Genomic DNA, 17989 nt, shown 5'->3' with positions numbered 1-17989 from the left:
TCTTACAACAGAATTAATTAAGAAAAGGAAAAAACATTAGCATACAACCTGCAGTAATTTTAGCATAATGTTTTCGCCCCCTCCTCCAAAGTAGACGGGTGTTTGTTATTCATCGTTTTGATGAATGATTATTCTAGCCTATGATTATTCTACAATGTTAAAGCAATCTAGCCTTTACAACAACAGTAAATGCGCTAGTACTTCTATAAATACATATATTCGCAAGATGCTTCAATGAATACATTATACATTTAGAATTAGGTGTCTGTCTGATTCCAGCCACTTATTCTAATTTGTGGAAAGTCGCCCTGGGTAACGGCGTCTGCTAAGATAATAATAATAATAATAATAATAATAATAATAATAATAATAATAATAATAATAATAATAATAACAACAACATATGACATCGAACTGGAGATCTGTGCAGTTGTTTAATTTTCGCATAAAGCCTCAGAAAGTTTTCGATTTAATCTACCGGAGGGGTAAAATTGACGCAGTTTTATTGGGATAGAGGCTTTCTTAAAGGCACCTTTTAACATTTTATTAACAGAGTCCCAAATACTTATATTTACTGCTGGCATTATTACATATTTATTTATTTTAATAAAATGACATAGCCTAATTAAAATGAGAATGCATAGACTATGCAACGGCTTAAATAGGTCAGACCTCGTCAATTAATACTCACTTTGTGTATATATCCTTATATCATCATGTGAACATTTCAATTTTTTTTTTGGCTTAAAGAAGAAACTGGTCTGGATAACGTTAACATAATAATAATAATAATAATAATAATATTATTATTATTATTATTATTATTATTATTATTATTATTATTATTATTATTATTATTAAGCACTATAACTTGATTTTAAAAGGGCAATAAGCGAATGTCATCTTAAATATCTGTTATATTCGGAGTGCCTTTCTGTGCCACACATTTTAATAAAGTGTTTAATTTTTTTCAGTTGCTGTGTTACACGGGCTGTTGATAGTGGAAGGAAACGTTTTATTATACATCCCAGACAAAGGCTATAAATACAGAGCCATTACTAGCCAGACCATTTAACAAGGACTTTGAGTTCTCTTCATTAGTCCTTTCATGCAGAACCTACAACTAGATTCATTCTAAAAGACAAAGTATCGAGGTCCGGCTGGACTAGTATTTTTACTGTGTTAAAAACGTCTGAGCTAATCACTTAGAACCAAATAAACAATTATTTGCAGCCTGGTATAACATTTCAATATCCATTCTAAAGGTTTGTTCACATATAAAGTTGAAAAATACAGTTGTCCAACTTGGAAACCAGGACTATGTTCTCCATGCAGAGCAGGAGGCATTAGTTAGTATCTTTACTGGAGATAAATACTCATTTTATTTCATATCACTAGCCATAGTATACTATAGGCTAAACATGTTATGTCCTGTTCTAAACTTTACAGCAAATATCCCAAATGCCATTTACAAGCCAATCGTTTCCAGTTCACACTGAGGACTTTACCAATTCAGACTGTTACTACAACAATTTAAATCAACATACAATTAATATTGTTATTATTTATTTTGTGCTGAAATTAATGTTCAGATGATTTTATAGCTCTCCTAGGTCACACGTAGCCTACTGTGTCGCAGAAGACAATTTGACCAACAATCCCCGTCGCCATTCATTGCTTCTTTCAGTTCCTGTCCACGTGTTTCCACATTGGTTTGATTTGTTGCTAGGAGACAAGTTGAAGCCTCTGTTTACTGTGCACAAATCCCAGGCCCTCAGAAGGCCAATATCTCCAGAGATTTGAATTTACAAAGAAGAAAAAAATAATAATAATTTTGTGACAGAAAACATGCAGACAGATGTCGGATATATATGCGTGACTACAGGTAGGTTTACATTTTATAAATGTGAAAAACAAATTAGGAATGTGAATCGTAACGCTCAAGAAACTACACAATAAGCAGAACAAACACTTTAAACTTGTTCTCGGATCATGTTGCAGCCAATGTTTGTGTTTAACATGAATAGAACGATAAATAATAAAAATAAGCTGCTACTATATTATGTAAACATTGTAACTCCTAATGTAATCCTCAGTATACTCTTGTCAACAATCAAATAGTACCAATTATGCTACAGTGTGTTCCATTATTTGCACCTAACCTAATTGCCTGAGAACGTTAACTTATTTGTCTGTAGGTATCGTTTTATGTTTTATTAATTTAATTAACGGTTAGAGCAAACTGGTTGAACCTCTCTCTCTCTTAAAGAGTAGTGAGTAGATTTTTTGATGGGACACATTAAGAGTCTTGCATAACCATTTTTATTTATTGCAAAGTTCTAGTAATTAACATTCAGTTGTTAGGAAAACTAATTTGATTTCATTTACCAATCTGTTATATATATATATATATATATATATATATATATATATATATATATATATATATATATATATATATATATATATATATACATACGCGAAAGTATCGTGTCGCTCAATGAAAAATCGAATCGCGTCTAGTGTGTGGCGGCCTTTACAGTACAGCAAATCATTTATATGGGTAAATAATGAAGTAAAACACATTAGTGAATTCAGAAAAATCCATATTTCCGTAAAATACTTAACTACAATGGCTAATTAAGGACATGTCAAGATCCTGAAATAATATTGTGATCTCGACATAAAATGTATTTCCCCCCATGTCCTCAATTAGACACCATACTTAACTGTCGGGAGTCACCATTGTTTAATATTTAAAAATTAATTGTTATTGACTCATTCAAGTTGACAAGTGTCCACATCAATAAACTACCTTAACTATTCCAAGGATGTAAAAACGGAACTACCTATTCACAACTTGGGTGTTCCATCTAAGTCAGCGTTTGAAGCACATTTTTACTCTCAAGGGCTTCCTGCGTTATAGCCAGTCCGACAGATTCAGAGAGATGCCAAGTCTTTATATGAGCACTGAATTAATGTTTTTTTTTCTTTTCTCCAGGATTAAAGATTTTTAATGGTAAATGTATTAATTGCAGTACATGTAGTCTTTTGTCAAGGTGTCTTTTTATTGTTCAATCAGTTTTGCTGAATCCCAAATCTTTATTATTGTGCCCCATCCAGTTTTACTTGCTGACTCTCTTTGCTGCCACAGGGTGGTAGCATTCATTGCAGATTTACTAAAACCTGAAGAGCTCATTATTATTATTCCCCACCATAGAAAATAGCTGTACAGGACATTATACTTTTAATACTGTACTCAGTGGAGCCACATATTTAAAAATGCATTGTTAACCATCATTCTTCCAAAAAAAAACTAATCAATACCTGTTTTCATATAACAAACTTTTTGTTATTTTGTCTTGAAGAGCTTCAAATTAAAGAATAATTACAGATGGATAGAAATCTTAAGTTACTAAGTCAACGTGAAGAATTGCAGCTAAAAAAGGAGGTTGAGTGCTTACGCAAGCAGTCTCAGAAGGATTTTCTTCATTACACGCAGCAGATCAGCAGTTCTTCCAGAAAAAGGACTTCTCCAACAGTGATGGTAGAATCTGTTCCAGTTCAGTCACCTCAGACAGACTCTCTCAAGAGAACCCGTAACCACACCAAAGCCAGTAAAAATAAGAACACATTGGTTTCTAAAAACTTTGTTGACTCTCCTGAGGTGCAAAAAGATATTTTAAATTCATCACCAACCTTTCTGCTGGGAGATCCAAAGCCAGAAAGATTTCCGAACCAAGTTAAGGACCTTAAGGCGATGATTAAAGGGGTAGCTGCATGTTATCAAGAAGATAAGGGTCATGAAAACTATAAAAAACAAAAGAAACTTTGTGAAGACGAGGGATTGTTAAATAGTGGAACATCAGAACATGCAGATAAAGCAGCCCGTAAACCTGTAATAGCACTAATAGATGGAACCACTAAAGCAGTTACAATTTCCAAACGGCCTCAACCACCTCAGAGACCAAAATATAAGCCTGTCGTTCGGACCAGAGCACGTATATTGAAATCAGCTTTCATAGAGGAAGTGGAGAAACCCATATCAATAAACAAGCCGAAAACCAGTAAAGTTAGAATACAGTCCACAAATAGCCAGAAATTACTGAAGACAGAAAGCAGCAGCAATGACAGTGAACATAGTGATGATTCTCTTTCGGAAGACTCTGAGGATAGTGCGAGTCCAGATGACTCTGGGAAAGACGAAAATAAAAGGAGGAAAAAGCAAAAAAAGTTCAAGACTGAAAGGCCGATTTCTGTAGTGCCTGATGAAGTAACAATTGTGGAACCCGGGATTCCTGGAATTAGAAAAAGCAGTGTGGGGTCCAGTCACAGTCAAAGTGTGAGGTCCACTTCACAACTGCTGGAAGAGGCTAAGAACATAGCAAGAACAGGAGCATCAATAATAAACAAGCAAAATATCCAGCACAGAAAGCCAAAAGAAGACACTGCAAAGTTACCAGTTAGGGAGAGTGGAAGGACGATTGATGAAGTTATTGCATCTCTGCAGTCTGGGAGCCACAGAGACTCACTGTCAACTTCAGACCAGATGGTCAAAGAGCTCACGGAGAGAGTGCTTGACCACAGTAGTAAATGTGAGGTAGGTGAACTAGATCAAAAGAGATATTTTCTATTAGGTCAATGTCAGCTTCTATTGCAGCTTGTATTTTCCATGTTTTAGCATAATTATTACAGGAAAGTTAGACAAAAACAAACGTAGAAGAAGTCTAATGCATCATGTGGCATTTATTACATCAGTCAACTGTCCAACACCATGACACTGACACAGTATATAAAGATTTGTGCATATGGTCCTTTACTGTATTTGTTAAAATGTCTTGTCTTTGCTTTTTATAAAGGGGAGTGAAAGTGAAGCATGGTCATTGGAAGCTCCGGGAACCCAGCACATTCCCACAGAGGGAACAGCAATATCAGCTGAACCCCAACCTTTGTCTCCAGATCAGGTAGAATCCTCTCTGAATTACAATCTGTAACAGATGACCTATAGTTTATTCTGACATCACTTTTTAAAATTAAGTTGTGCTGATCTGAAAATGCTGAAAGTTATCAAAAGGCAGAAAGGGAATATTTTGTACGCATAGATGATCATTTTTGATATTCTGTATGATGAACTGCTATTAAAAACGTGCTTGTTAATAATTGTATTATAATTATAACATTATCTCATTTATATCAGACTTCCAGGATGTTTACAGGAATACAGTCTGAACAGCAAGTCTCTGTAAAAGATGTTGAAGAAACAGAGAATGGTTCAGTTGACCTTACATCGATGATCAGGAGCAAAGATACACCATTTTCCTTAGATCTTTCCTTTCCCTGTGAACAGGATTCCTCAGAGATTGATGATTTAATCAAGATTTCACAACTTCCTAAACAGGTACAGATAACAGGGTATTGCAACAATTAAAAAAAAAAAATCTGTTTAAAACTGTCAAGAAAACTATGCTGTGTCATACTTCAGTAAGGTGACTTTGTTATTCCCAACTTAACAATAAATGTGATCACTGTCAAATAAGGTTATATTTCACCTTAATCTATTCAGCGTATATGGAACACGACTGTACTGAACGAAACATAACATAGGGTATACAAACTTTAATGACCATCACAGATAAAAGTCATATCTTTGTCTTGCAAATCATGAGCACCTGCTTTATTTATGGTTGTGATACACAGGTGACATATTCTGATATAATTCAAGTCAAAGGAGTCCCAATCACAATGAACAAAAAGCAAATTCTATCAGAGAGAAAGAAATCAGAGCAGCAAGTTTCTTTCCTGGCAACGTGGACCCCAACAAACAAGTAATTATCTTTTTTTTTTAATGTTTTTTAATGAAATGTGCAAATTACAAATATCAGTAACATTATTATTTTGTTATTGTGTGTTTAACTTTATCATTATACGGTAATATGACAAAGGGTTGCTAAGAATAATTATTTTAGTTGTAAAATGAAGGTAGCTTTAATAAAAATGTTAGTAATCCTGTAATGCAACAATTGTAGGACCTGCTTTGCATATATAAAGTCTGAAAGGGTTTGACTATGGGGGGGGGGGAAAAGGGCAGTGTTTTAAAAGTAATTTTCCTTAGGTATTGCATGTCATCACAATACTTTAACTCATGAGTGGTTTATGAATAAAATACATTGATATTCATTAACTGTTTCATGAATATCAAACTTAATTTATTCCTAAAATAATGTATAAACACCTGAAGTACCTGTGTTTGTCCATGTTAAAAGCTGGAAGCAAAAACTGTGAGTGCTTTATATTAAAGGCAATAGCATGAACACGTAGGCCTGTGGATTCTAGCAGCACTAATTACATATTTTTGTTAATGGCTCTGTAAAACTGTATTCAAATAATATAGGCTTGTAAAGAGTTGTTTGAATCTTGCTTTGTAACATGAATGGTTTTATTAGGTGCAAACTGTATTTGGATGTGAATATAAATATGTCCTGTTGTATTCACTCCATTTTATACCTTGACTATGCAATTCATTTATCATTATCTTGAGAAGCATTCTTTTGAAAAAAAGTAATATGTTTAGTTTTTACTATCTGAAATCGGGTACAATGAAATGAACTGACAAGCTTATCAACATAGAATCTATTTTCTTTACTCTGTGCTCCCCTATTGTCTGACAGTCAAGAGTCTCCAAAGCTTTTAGTCCAGGGAACTTTGTGTAGAGATCTACAAAGTTTCAATATTACTGCTAATGACTGTGCTGTCATTTATAACTTCCAACCCCTTTACTAGAATTCCATGGCTACATATGCTCCGCAACAGGTAATTACTGAGATGAACAAACTTCAGGCTCCAATTGGTCTGTCTGGTGCCAGAGATTTACCTGTTTTGACTCTTTCTCATGAATGGCTCTTTTACAGCCAGAACTGAGCTGCTTTGACACACCTCACTATTCTCTCCACCCTTTATTGAGGTTAAAAAAGCTTTTAATTATTAGCTTTTGTAGTTTTGAGGTCAGTGAAAGGTTTGCAGGATATGGAAGAGAGCCTTTATAAGGGATAGCTCACAGATTGTAAATGGATAGTACTCTCAACTGAATAGACGAGTACAGGCTCATGGTAAAAGAATGCTGCAGTTTATGAAACAAGCAAATTGGCATTTAGGTGACCCTGTGCATGCAGTTACTTATCTGCCAGAGCACTTGGTTCATTTGTGAGTTAGACGATAATAAATCATTGAGTGACACCAGAAAGTGAACATGTTAACCTCAATAAATTGTTACTGTCAGTTTATCAATAGAGCAAAAACAAATACCTCATTTTTGTTATTGTAGTCTGTGTGCAAGTGAATAGGCCACACACATAGTATTGCCTTTTTTTTTATTGAGTGATGAAATGTTAGAGCAAGAATAATGTGTGCAAATGAACCATTTTCCTTTACCTGTAACATGCCATTTTTTTAGGCAAACATTTACAATAGAACACTACATGTTACATTTAAATGCTTGACAAGAGTAATTAACAGATGCCTAAGAGCTGTGAATTAACTGCTGCATTTTAATTTCATTGACAAGGTATTAGGAGAAGTAGTCACACGAAAAAATGGTATGCATATTCCTCAAATTTGTCCCAGTGCTAGTTAAAGCGTATCTACTTATGTATCTATGTATCTTAAAAGCATGTAATATGTATTATCTTATTAATGTGGTAGATGTTGTATTTCTTATTATAAATCATATATTTTTACCTTCTCACACTACCAAAAGTACCCAATTTCTTCAAAACTTATTTTACAAAAGTATTTTTTTTATTTTTGGTTGTTAGCAAATAATAATTATTAAAAGTACAGCTGCATTTAGATGCAATGAGTATTTGAAGCTGTTGTTCTTACACAGGGTCTTTCCCACCCGTAGAAGACTGTTATACCAAAAGGGTTAACTGCAAATATTACTTTTATAATTTGGTCTATAGTTTATTTTCTGGTCAGCAAAATCTAGTGATACTACTGTTGTTGCTGTTAACAATAACTCAATAAAGTGATCAAGAATTGAACAAAACAAACAAAATAAAATGTTATAATGCCAAACAGTATATTTTGGGCATAGATAAGAGACTGTGTTTCTGATCTATGGCATAGCCTTTTAGTTACGGCTAAGGCTGTTGTATCTGATTAAGTTTTTTGAGGACCGAAGTTTGTCAGATTGCCCCTCTTTATTAACAACTTTTTTTCTCAAAAGTTTCTGTTATCAGAATTTGAAAAAAAAGTTGCACTCTTTCTGGTAGTAAGTCTATCTTGCATTAACAGATTCCTATTAAAAAAGCTGTCTTTTGAAGATGTTGTTTCTTAAAACACTTTGAGAATCTTCTCTTGAAACTAGAGCCATGGCACTAAACTGTTTCTGTAATTTCTTTAGCAAATCTCAAAAGTATAAAACAATCCATCACCTGTGTACTATTTCATCTACTCACATCCTGACCCAGGATTTACAGCGAGCATCAGGCTTATATCTCATGCCTAACATAACACCTGCTGCAGATCAGGTGATCCACCAAGTGGCAGCATTGAGTCACTATGAGGCTACTGAAAAAAACAGGTAATGCAAAGTTCTGATATTTCCAAGTGTCAGATATCAAAGTTTACATATAATAATATATTGCTCAGAAGAGCCAGTGCAATAGAAAAATTCTCAGTCATTAAAATAAATGAGAGAGAGAGAGAGAGAGAGAGAGAGAGAGCTGCATAGTTGTTGATGGCTCACCAGCATTCTGGTATCTGACCAACAGAGGTCACTAGACTTCTATGTTAGAGCAGGGTTTTCTAACAATAACAATAGAGTATACACTTGTTGATAATGGTTTTGTTTATATATCTATTTTAGAAATGTATTAGGGGGTTAGTGCTTCAATCTGCGTATATTTTGTAAAAAGTGGTTGTAAGTTATACACGTGCCATAGCCTGTGATATGAATACTGTTATTTAACTTGTTGCAGAATTCTACAAGGAGCCCCCTTTTTAGATATATATCAAAGAGAAAAAGAAGATGGTGTTAGGATTCTGCAAGCACATTCCAAAGACAGTTTGACTGAATGGCAACAGATAGCAGAGTATTATGTGGAGAGACCTAGAATGCAACTTTTGGGGAAACAGGTAAAAATAAAAAGAAATCAAACAAACAAAGCTGAAGTTGCTTCTATATTACAAACTAGGTTATATTTTTTTCATATGTTGCTTTTTAATGTAATTTGTTGTCTATGCTTATTTTGTATTATATCGGTTTCAGCTAAATTGGATGATGATTATTTTTTAAAACTTCAAAATAAAAAAAGACCTTCACTATTTTTATATCTTATAAGACATCACATTAAAATAATGTGATGTCTTATAACAATTGTAAGTCGCCCTGGATAAGGGCGTCTGCTAAGAAATAAATAAATAATAATAATAATAATAATATCTTGGTTAATAATGCATATTTTTTTTAATAGGCTGCCAAGTACATGAATGCTTCAAAAATGTTTTGGAAACCAGCGCCTCCGAAATTTACATTTGCGCCATCATTTGTGCAAGACAAAATATTTCCCAAGTACCAGGTAATATATTTGTCTAAAAGTCAGTTTTGTTTTCTTAGCAAAATCATTTGTGAATGCACATGAAAATTATCACATTTAAGAGTAACTAGCTAAAGATGCCTTTTTTAACATTATGAAGTTTGCAGTCATTCTGAGTGGTTCTAAATGGAAAGCAGCATGAAATTAAATGAAAGGTCACAGTTTTGTCTGGCATGACAAGTGGATGCAATCTGTAAGTAACTAGGACCCTCCAAGCAAGCAAAGCAGAGTGCAAAAAATGGCAAAGAAAAATTTGAGATCAACATTTTAGATCAGCAGAACTTTTTAAAGAATTGTTGGGAGCATTTGTTTTTGGATTGCAATTGAGTTATAGTTTCAAACAGTAATGTACTATTCAATTATTGCTAGATCCTTCAAGCTCAAATAAATAATGAAGTGTATTATTAAGGAAGCACATTGCTGCCAGTTGAAAAAAAAGAATGCATGTTTTTGCATGTTACTAACTCGTAAAATCATTAAACCTATCACTTATAACTTATTGAACTTATCTTGGATTTAACTTGTAAAAATGTTGTATTTTTTACTTGGCAGCAATGCATGCTTTAGAGGTAATGAAAAGCTAAGCGTTTAATAAGACATATGAAAGGAGGTACATTTGGGTATGGGAGACAAAAGACTTGGAAGATTTCTGTGGCATGGCATGTGTATGATCAGGTGATAGTTCTGCTTTATTAAAAGGGTAGTATATAATTTTACATACCATTAAAATTCTAGTTAAGATGAATCATTGCTTTAAAATTCTTTTCAGGAAACTAAGCACAGTGTGGAAGGCGAAGAACTGTACTGTGGCCTGCAAGACCTGAATGAGTCAGAATACGTTGATTTGGATGCAGAACTTAGAGATATAATGGTCTGTGTAGAACTGTGATGTTGTGCAACTGTTGTTATCTTAAACAATGCATTGAAGAAAATCGCTTGGATTTCACCATTGTTATAAATAATAAGCAGAAATAAGACATGTCTGTCTCTAGTATATATAGCGTAATTATGAAGTAATTTGACCATTTTGCACTGCTGCTGTGGAAAAAAAACAATCCTAACCAAAACAATCATCTTCAATAGGGAATTAATGCTAATACAAGTGTAGTCCTAAAATCTTGTTGCTATTGTTTGGGGCCTCCTTCTGCCAACTATCATTACTATGAACAGTAGCAGAAAGTGGCCATATGACGTTTTCACCATGTTATAGACCAAAAACAGCATTAACTGTAAAGTTACTGAAACACCACAAACTCATTACTACTGTTGCAGTCTTCTGTATATTGGTTTTTATTAACATTACGTTCCCTTAATTTGATGAGCCTTTAATCTTTTGATCTTTAGCTAAAAGTTTTATCAAGAAAACACAAATCTATGTTCGAACTAAGGTCGACAGAAGATCTTTCTCTGCAGATGTTTACAGAGGCCAATGTAAAGGTTAGTTTGATTTATTGTACATACAGTATTGTGCTTTTTCCTTAAAAAATGTGTTCTTTGTAAACATGTGTTATGGGTAGTTAACTATTGCTTTTTAATCTTGACAAACTATGGTGTATATTAGATTTAATTTATTCTTAGACCTCATATATACTTAAATGTCTGATGTCTACTTACTATAAATGGCAGTTATACTGTTACCTTTAAGTGTGTCTCATCCTGGCATGTTGCATACATTTTAATACCAAATACAATAACCATAGTTGCATGCACTGGTAGTGGGGGTTAGTAATACAATATTGGTACACAAAGGGCTTTATTTTAATTCTCTATTGTAAGTGCTGTTATATTTTGTCTGCCATTGTTTAAATACATTGAATTCATCACAATGTTTTCACCTCTTGAGAAATCTACAGTATTCTTGGTACTAAAATGTCAATTATATCTTTATGATGCAGAGCAGGAAAAAATGTTAGATATATATTGCATCAGGACTTAACTTATAATTTCATTTTTTATACTCTCTTTTGATACAGTCTTGTTTAATTAGGAAATCAATATCAGCTCCAAACCTGTCCACGGAGACCAAAACAGAATTAAAGGTTCCTGCTGATTTCAAAACCTTATCAAATGAGTTGGAACTTGCAAAGCTGCAACAGCTATCTCGATCAAAGCCTCAGGCAAAGATAGAAGTCTCCTCTTCTTCAACTAATCCCTTAATGGAAACTCCTACCGCACAATTTGCCAAACTTGAGGCTCCAGATCAAATCAATAAACACAGCCCTGTCCTGCAACCACAGATCAAGGGCAAAATGTCCAATGTTGAGGCTGCACGGAACGCTGGTATGAAATACATTATACATCCAAGAAAGAAGAAAACCACACAGGAAAAAAAAAAGCTTAGCCCCCAAAAGCTAGCTTTTGTAAACGATAAATTAAATCAACCTGCGAGGACACTTACAAGGTTCAATTTTCTCTATTCCCATATACAACAACATAAATTAGAAATGTTCTGTTTTTGTGATTTAGATGATAAAGGAAGAAATAGTATTACAAACATAGATTGCATAAAAAAGATATTGCCTGACATGTGTTGTACTGTAAACACTCAATGTCTAACCATTCCACCAGATTCTGTATTATAATAGAATATAAATTATTTTGGGGAACGTGACAGATTAAAACCAGAAAGTAAGTCATGTTAATGTATGAACTGACCCATTTTTGCAGTAGCCATCAGCAAGCCTATAAGGTCTTTTAAGGTTGTTGACAAGTTTGGTGCTTCGTTCTGTAATGTGTATTTTTCTATGTTCTGTTAAACAGATGCAAGTCTTTGCTTCGGCTGCATAGAACAATTGAACCCTCTCTAAGAGTACCTGAAAAGAGCCACCATTATCGAAGCTCAAGCCTCCCTTTGATGCTGAACTTCGAAAGGTTTACTGAAGATCATGGTGGCATCCCTGAGAATGTCCGTGTCAGAGAGTGGGTGAGAGATATTTGGAACAGTTGGTTTGATGAAGTCTTTCCCCCACCCAAAAATGTAAAAGTTTCTGCTGCTAAAACAACAAAGCTACCTTATACTGAGACAAAGAAAATAGTGGAAAAACCACAGCCAGATGAGGAAACGCCAGTGCCAGATCAAATAGATCTCTCCCTTGCTTTTGGACCATCAATTAATACTGCTGATTTGCAAAATGAAATTGACAAGATTACACAATATCTAGCTGAAGAGGGAAGTTCCAATGCCTTTAATTTCTGCAGACGAGGAGCTCTTTATAAAAAGATGGGTAATCTTAAACTGGCTTTAGAAGATCTGAACAAAGTAAGTGTTTTCAGTCAGTATATTTCTTGCTTTTGAGAAAGGCACGATATAACTCTTTTATAAAAATAAAAAAAATCATCACATTACCATTGCACCTGGTAATGTCCTACCATTTTAAAAGTATTTATGGAGTATTACAAACTTATTTGTTTCCATTTGTTTACTTTAATAAAAAGTTGTAATAGTGTGCTTTTATTACTGTTGTAACAGAGCATAAGCATTGAGCCAGGTCTACTGGATGCATATTGGCACAGGCATTGTATCTCTTTGCTGAAAGGAAATCAAAAACATGCCTTAGATGACCTGCATTTCATAATTAAACACAATAAAAACCACGCAGGTAAGCTAATCTTCTAAACAAATTGACGCACTTGATTTTGAACTCTGACGTGGAAAATAATTATTTGAAAATTGTAAGGACTGATTCTCCCCAGTCAACATTTATCTGACAATAATGTCAGAAATTGGTGGTTTTTCATTTGTTTTTTTTTTCTTTTTTTTTAACAATAATTGAGCTTGAATAAATACATTAGGTATGTATAAAGTGTGCCAAGTGATGAGCAGTACATGCATCAGAACAAAAGTAAATTGACTACTTTTCTGAAGAGATGGCTGGGTCTTTGTAGTGGCTAAATATATATAACCGAGACAAAGCTTCTATTTTCAATATACTTTTATTTTGCATACAAGTTAGATTTGCAATTGCTGTATGGAAAAACAAAATACATTTGCTATCAATTTGTTTGCCTGAAAAACCTGCATGTCTCGGTTATTTGAGAAGCATTTGTCAAGTTCTAGTTAAATGTTGCAATTCTCCTTTTTTAGATGCCTACATGTCAAAAGCAGAAATTTACAGAAGCAAAGGAGATATTACCATGTCAATAGTAAATTACACTCGGGCAATTAAGGCTAGACCTGAAGATGATGAGGCCTATTTCAGGAGGGCACAAATGTTTGAAAAGAGCAATGACACGTCATTGGCAATTGATGATTATGCTAAGGTAAGTATGTTAAAGATAATTTTGCAGACCCACATGCGGTTCCTTAATCTTGCTGTTTCATAGGGTGTAGCCTTTTATTTTTATTTTACTCTTCATGTGTACAGAAGTATTTTAATTATGCTGTTGAATTTGCAGTAAGTAATTTGTTAGAAACATTTTCATATTCTGCAACTTTTGAGGAATATTTCAATGTTGCAAAAAACTACAACCCTAGTTTTCTTTCCTTTAATGTGTATGTTACGAATCTATTTCGTAAATAACTGATTTGTATAAATACAGTACTTAATTGTTTTGTTTTAAAATCTGTATAGAAATAAAAGCCATTTTGCTCATGGCGCATGTGACCAATCGTGTGGCTTTTATTTTGTTTTTTTTAACTAAAATGTCGGTCTTGACACTAATATGTGCTTCTTCAAAGAATTAATGGCATTAAATCATTTTTTTATAGGCCAGTACTATTAATCCAAAAAGAACAGATGCTTTGATGATTCATGGCCTGCACTTCTTTAAGAATTTAAATTGGAGTGTAGCTATTCAGGACTTCACAGCAGTAATGAAACACGAACCTCTAAATGCCAAAGCTAGGTAAGATTTGTTACTCCAAAGATGCCAACAAGTCAAAAGCAGAAACAAGCATCACTGAGACTTGGTTTGCATCCTTTGTAAGACACATCCTCATATATATATATTTTAATCCTGCATTAACACAAGTTTACTCATATCTAATACACAGCCTTCCTGCAGGAATCATCCTAAAAATTGTAATGCATGTTATACTCCAGCAATGAAGCTATGCAATCTGTTAGTCCATACTATTGCATATTCATATTTATATTTAGAAATCCTTTTTCTAATCATGTATAGCTCAGTTAAGGTTGTGTCAAAATGAATGTTTTTTCCCTACAACAAGCCTCATTTTCTTAGGTTTCTCAGTATGTCCTTTAAACTGCATGACCTGTGATGAAATATATTTAAAAAAATCTAAATGAAGCAATACATAAATTATACTTTTTCAAAGTTAAAATGATTGCCCCTGAGGGAGGGCAACACTGACTGACAGGGATTATATTGTCCCCGGAGGTTAGTATTGCCTTCCCGAGGGGCAATCATTTTCTGATATATGGCGAAAGTGGCAGTCGATATTTGTTTTATGAAACCTTTCACAATTTGTGACTAAAAAAGAAACAAAACAAAAGTTAAATGAGGCAGGAGCTTTGCTGGCAACCAAGACTGGCAGGAAGCAAAGATGACAGCCAGGATGTGATTGGGAGGGAAATAAAGATTGATAATGCCGGTAGGAGCAGAAACATTTTAAATTAAAAATAGAACAAAAAAAAATTACACTTACAGAGAAGGTGTGCTTTTTTCCTTTTAATTGATGAAGGTCTGTTGTATATTTTCTTAATGAACCAGTAAAAGTAGCTGTCTCTGCACATATGAAGCAATAGAGTGCATCGGGTGTTTTCTCTGTGTGAGGGAGCCTGCCGAGAACGTTCTGGAGATTGGTTCAGTGTGATGATGTAATCACGTTCAATATTGCCAGATACATGCAATATAGACCGCTTTTTCAGGCAATATTGATTTTTATAGATGGCCATGTGACCTTCTTTTGCCAATGAAACACTTGAATAAAAATAAATTAATTAATAAAAAATATATATATTTATGTACAGGGTGATTAGAAAGTAAGTTTACCACATCAGTGATATGGTGCGCTGTGTATATTTTTACATCTTTAGGACTTACAGGGGAAGAGCATATGCTAAGCAAGGACATTACCAGCAAGCAGTAGAAGATTTATCAGCAGCAGTCCATTTGGATCCCAACAACTGGATAGCTTTTTACCACAGAGGTTGTTTACTGAGGAAAAGTCACTGTGAAATCGCTTTGCGGGACCTAAGTGTTTCAGGTATATATTTATATATATCAGAAGAATAAATGCTCTATTTCAACCTAATGTCCACAATTTTTAAAGCCTAAACATAAATGTTCAGTGTGTTGCCTAGATCATTAGCTAAATATATAGATGGTTTATTGCAGGTTTGGTTGGCAGATAACTTGTTTATAAGGTCACTTACTTTCTTAAGGTATTAGCACTTTTTTTAAAGTTTTCCAGAAAGAAACTAAATACATTTTTGATAATGTGATTCTATTGCAGTTCTCATCAATGACAGCGTTGATAACCTCAATGCCTTTTTACACCGTGGAATCCTCTATACAGAACTAAACCAGTGGATGCAAGCTATCTGTGACTTTGAGCATGTACTGAAACTTGACAGGTGCTTCAGCTTCTCCCTTATAATTTAATCTCAGTCTGAGGCTCGACTCAAGGCTTTCATTTGATAGTTAATTTGATTTTATACTTAAAAAAAAAAAGTATATTGCAGTCATTTTTAGCAATTTGTTTTTAATGGCAATGTACCCTCTCACATGATGGCTAAGGGAAAGCCATGCTAGTGTTCTAAAATACTAAGATGTATTTTTAGGACACCCTTAATATTACTTGTATCACTGTTCTCTCATTTATTTGCTTTTCATCATATTACCAGTAATACTTTTACAATACATGAGGGGAATTCATCACTTATTTATTCAAACCCTTATTCGTAGAACCTGTTGCTTACTATGAAGTGTCACTATTTGTTCTCAAGTTTTCCGAACTTTTAACCTTGTGCATTTTAATGTTATTGCAGGTGATTTTAATTGTCTCATCCTTTAAAAATTATAATGTTTTTGTTTTTAAATGCAGATATGTTGCTGTCGCTCACATGAACCTAGGGCTTATTTTTATGCTAAAAATGGAAAATCATTATGAAGCTATTCGCAGATTTACTAGCGCCATAAAGATTGACCCTACCTGCAACAGAGCATATGTTTGTCGCGCCGAAGCTTATAACAAGGTATACTATACAGTTTTTTGTGTGAAGCCTCATAAAATAGCAATTATGGCATAAATACCAGTGATTATCGACCAGTTTGTCATAATATCAAACAGGTGCATTATAACAGAAATGTCTAGAATGATGCAAGTAATATTGTTAAAATAATTGTGAAATTGATTATTAAATCTGTAGGTACATAGTGTGCAATATAAAAATAATGCAGGGACAATGTTTAGCAGTTTGTTAAATATTTCCTAACAGGTACACGATTTACAAAGGGCACTGAAAGATGTAACTCAAGCTATCCATCTACAACCTGATACTCAGCATTTATACATAATGAGGTATGACAAATTGTTCTTTTATCCCCTGCAGTGTGTATCCCATGTTGTCCATATCCCAGCATTTTTTTTCAACATATTCCCAATTGTTTTGATATTTTTTATACACACACAATAGGTAAATCAAGTAGGGAATTACATTTGTTCAACTTTTACTTGGGAGCATTCACTAGGAGAAAGATAATTTTTCTTCTAAATATTAGAGTATATCCAGTTCATGCTCCCTCCGGCAACAATGCTGGTGGTCTGATTGAAATTACTGGTGTATGGTGGGAACGCTGCTATACGGACAACACGGGACACCGAAAAGGTAATGAAATGTGTTTCTTGTAAACTTTGCAGGGTGTTCAGTAATACTTTTAAGTGCTCTCATAATCATTTATTTAAGCTGTTAAGAGATCAGGTCAGTGGTTTACTTGAGATTATTTTGTCATACTGCAGGTGAGTTAATTGCAGGTGTAAACATTGCTTTTCATATGATGCTACATGCAAATATTTCTAACCATCTATTGTTGTCTAATGTATAACAAGTGCAACCACTGTTGGAAATTAAATGAAAACCTGAAATCTAGCTTGGTGAAAGTACCTAAATGAATTATGAAGATTTTGTTTTTCATTTTCTCTCATGTTTCTAAGGCCAGAGAAACTGACAAATTTGCATGATAACTTATGGTTTATGTAATGCAGGAAGATCAAAGGTTATTTATAGTACAACTATTAGAACTTTTTCCTCTTGAGCCCTGCTCTACTGTCAAACAAACTCTAGGCAATTATGCAATAACAGATACAGAACAGATGTGAAAGTGGATCCGGGGCTTTTTTTTTCATTCCCCCTTCATATGAATGTGCAAAATTGCAATGAAATGCTATCCATAAAACCTTATAATTGATATTATGTTTTTTAAGTCTT

General features: G+C 33.9%; 1 protein-coding gene across 1 annotated transcript in view; it reads left to right on the top strand.

Annotated features, from left to right (window-relative positions):
* The first annotated feature begins 1643 nt into the window (after positions 1–1643).
* ttc6 (tetratricopeptide repeat domain 6) overlaps positions 1644–17989 on the top strand; it is a 35067-nt gene continuing 18721 nt past the window's right edge. The window contains exons 1-19 of the mRNA XM_058987687.1: positions 1644–1885; positions 3369–4600; positions 4860–4964; positions 5198–5398; positions 5698–5825; positions 8402–8581; positions 8979–9135; positions 9474–9578; positions 10366–10467; positions 10941–11033; positions 11570–11997; positions 12357–12855; positions 13066–13195; positions 13681–13856; positions 14305–14441; positions 15596–15765; positions 16015–16135; positions 16606–16756; positions 17000–17082. Coding sequence (XP_058843670.1) covers positions 3395–4600; positions 4860–4964; positions 5198–5398; positions 5698–5825; positions 8402–8581; positions 8979–9135; positions 9474–9578; positions 10366–10467; positions 10941–11033; positions 11570–11997; positions 12357–12855; positions 13066–13195; positions 13681–13856; positions 14305–14441; positions 15596–15765; positions 16015–16135; positions 16606–16756; positions 17000–17082 — 4172 coding nt within the window. The 5' untranslated portion in view covers positions 1644–1885; positions 3369–3394. The remainder of the gene's footprint in view (positions 1886–3368; positions 4601–4859; positions 4965–5197; positions 5399–5697; positions 5826–8401; positions 8582–8978; positions 9136–9473; positions 9579–10365; positions 10468–10940; positions 11034–11569; positions 11998–12356; positions 12856–13065; positions 13196–13680; positions 13857–14304; positions 14442–15595; positions 15766–16014; positions 16136–16605; positions 16757–16999; positions 17083–17989) is intronic.

This window comes from Acipenser ruthenus, chromosome 15, assembly GCF_902713425.1.
Source record: "Acipenser ruthenus chromosome 15, fAciRut3.2 maternal haplotype, whole genome shotgun sequence".
In the NCBI taxonomy this organism is placed as follows: domain Eukaryota; kingdom Metazoa; phylum Chordata; class Actinopteri; order Acipenseriformes; family Acipenseridae; genus Acipenser; species Acipenser ruthenus.
Note: the sequence above shows the minus strand (reverse complement) of the source record. Positions and strands in the feature narration are given on the sequence as shown.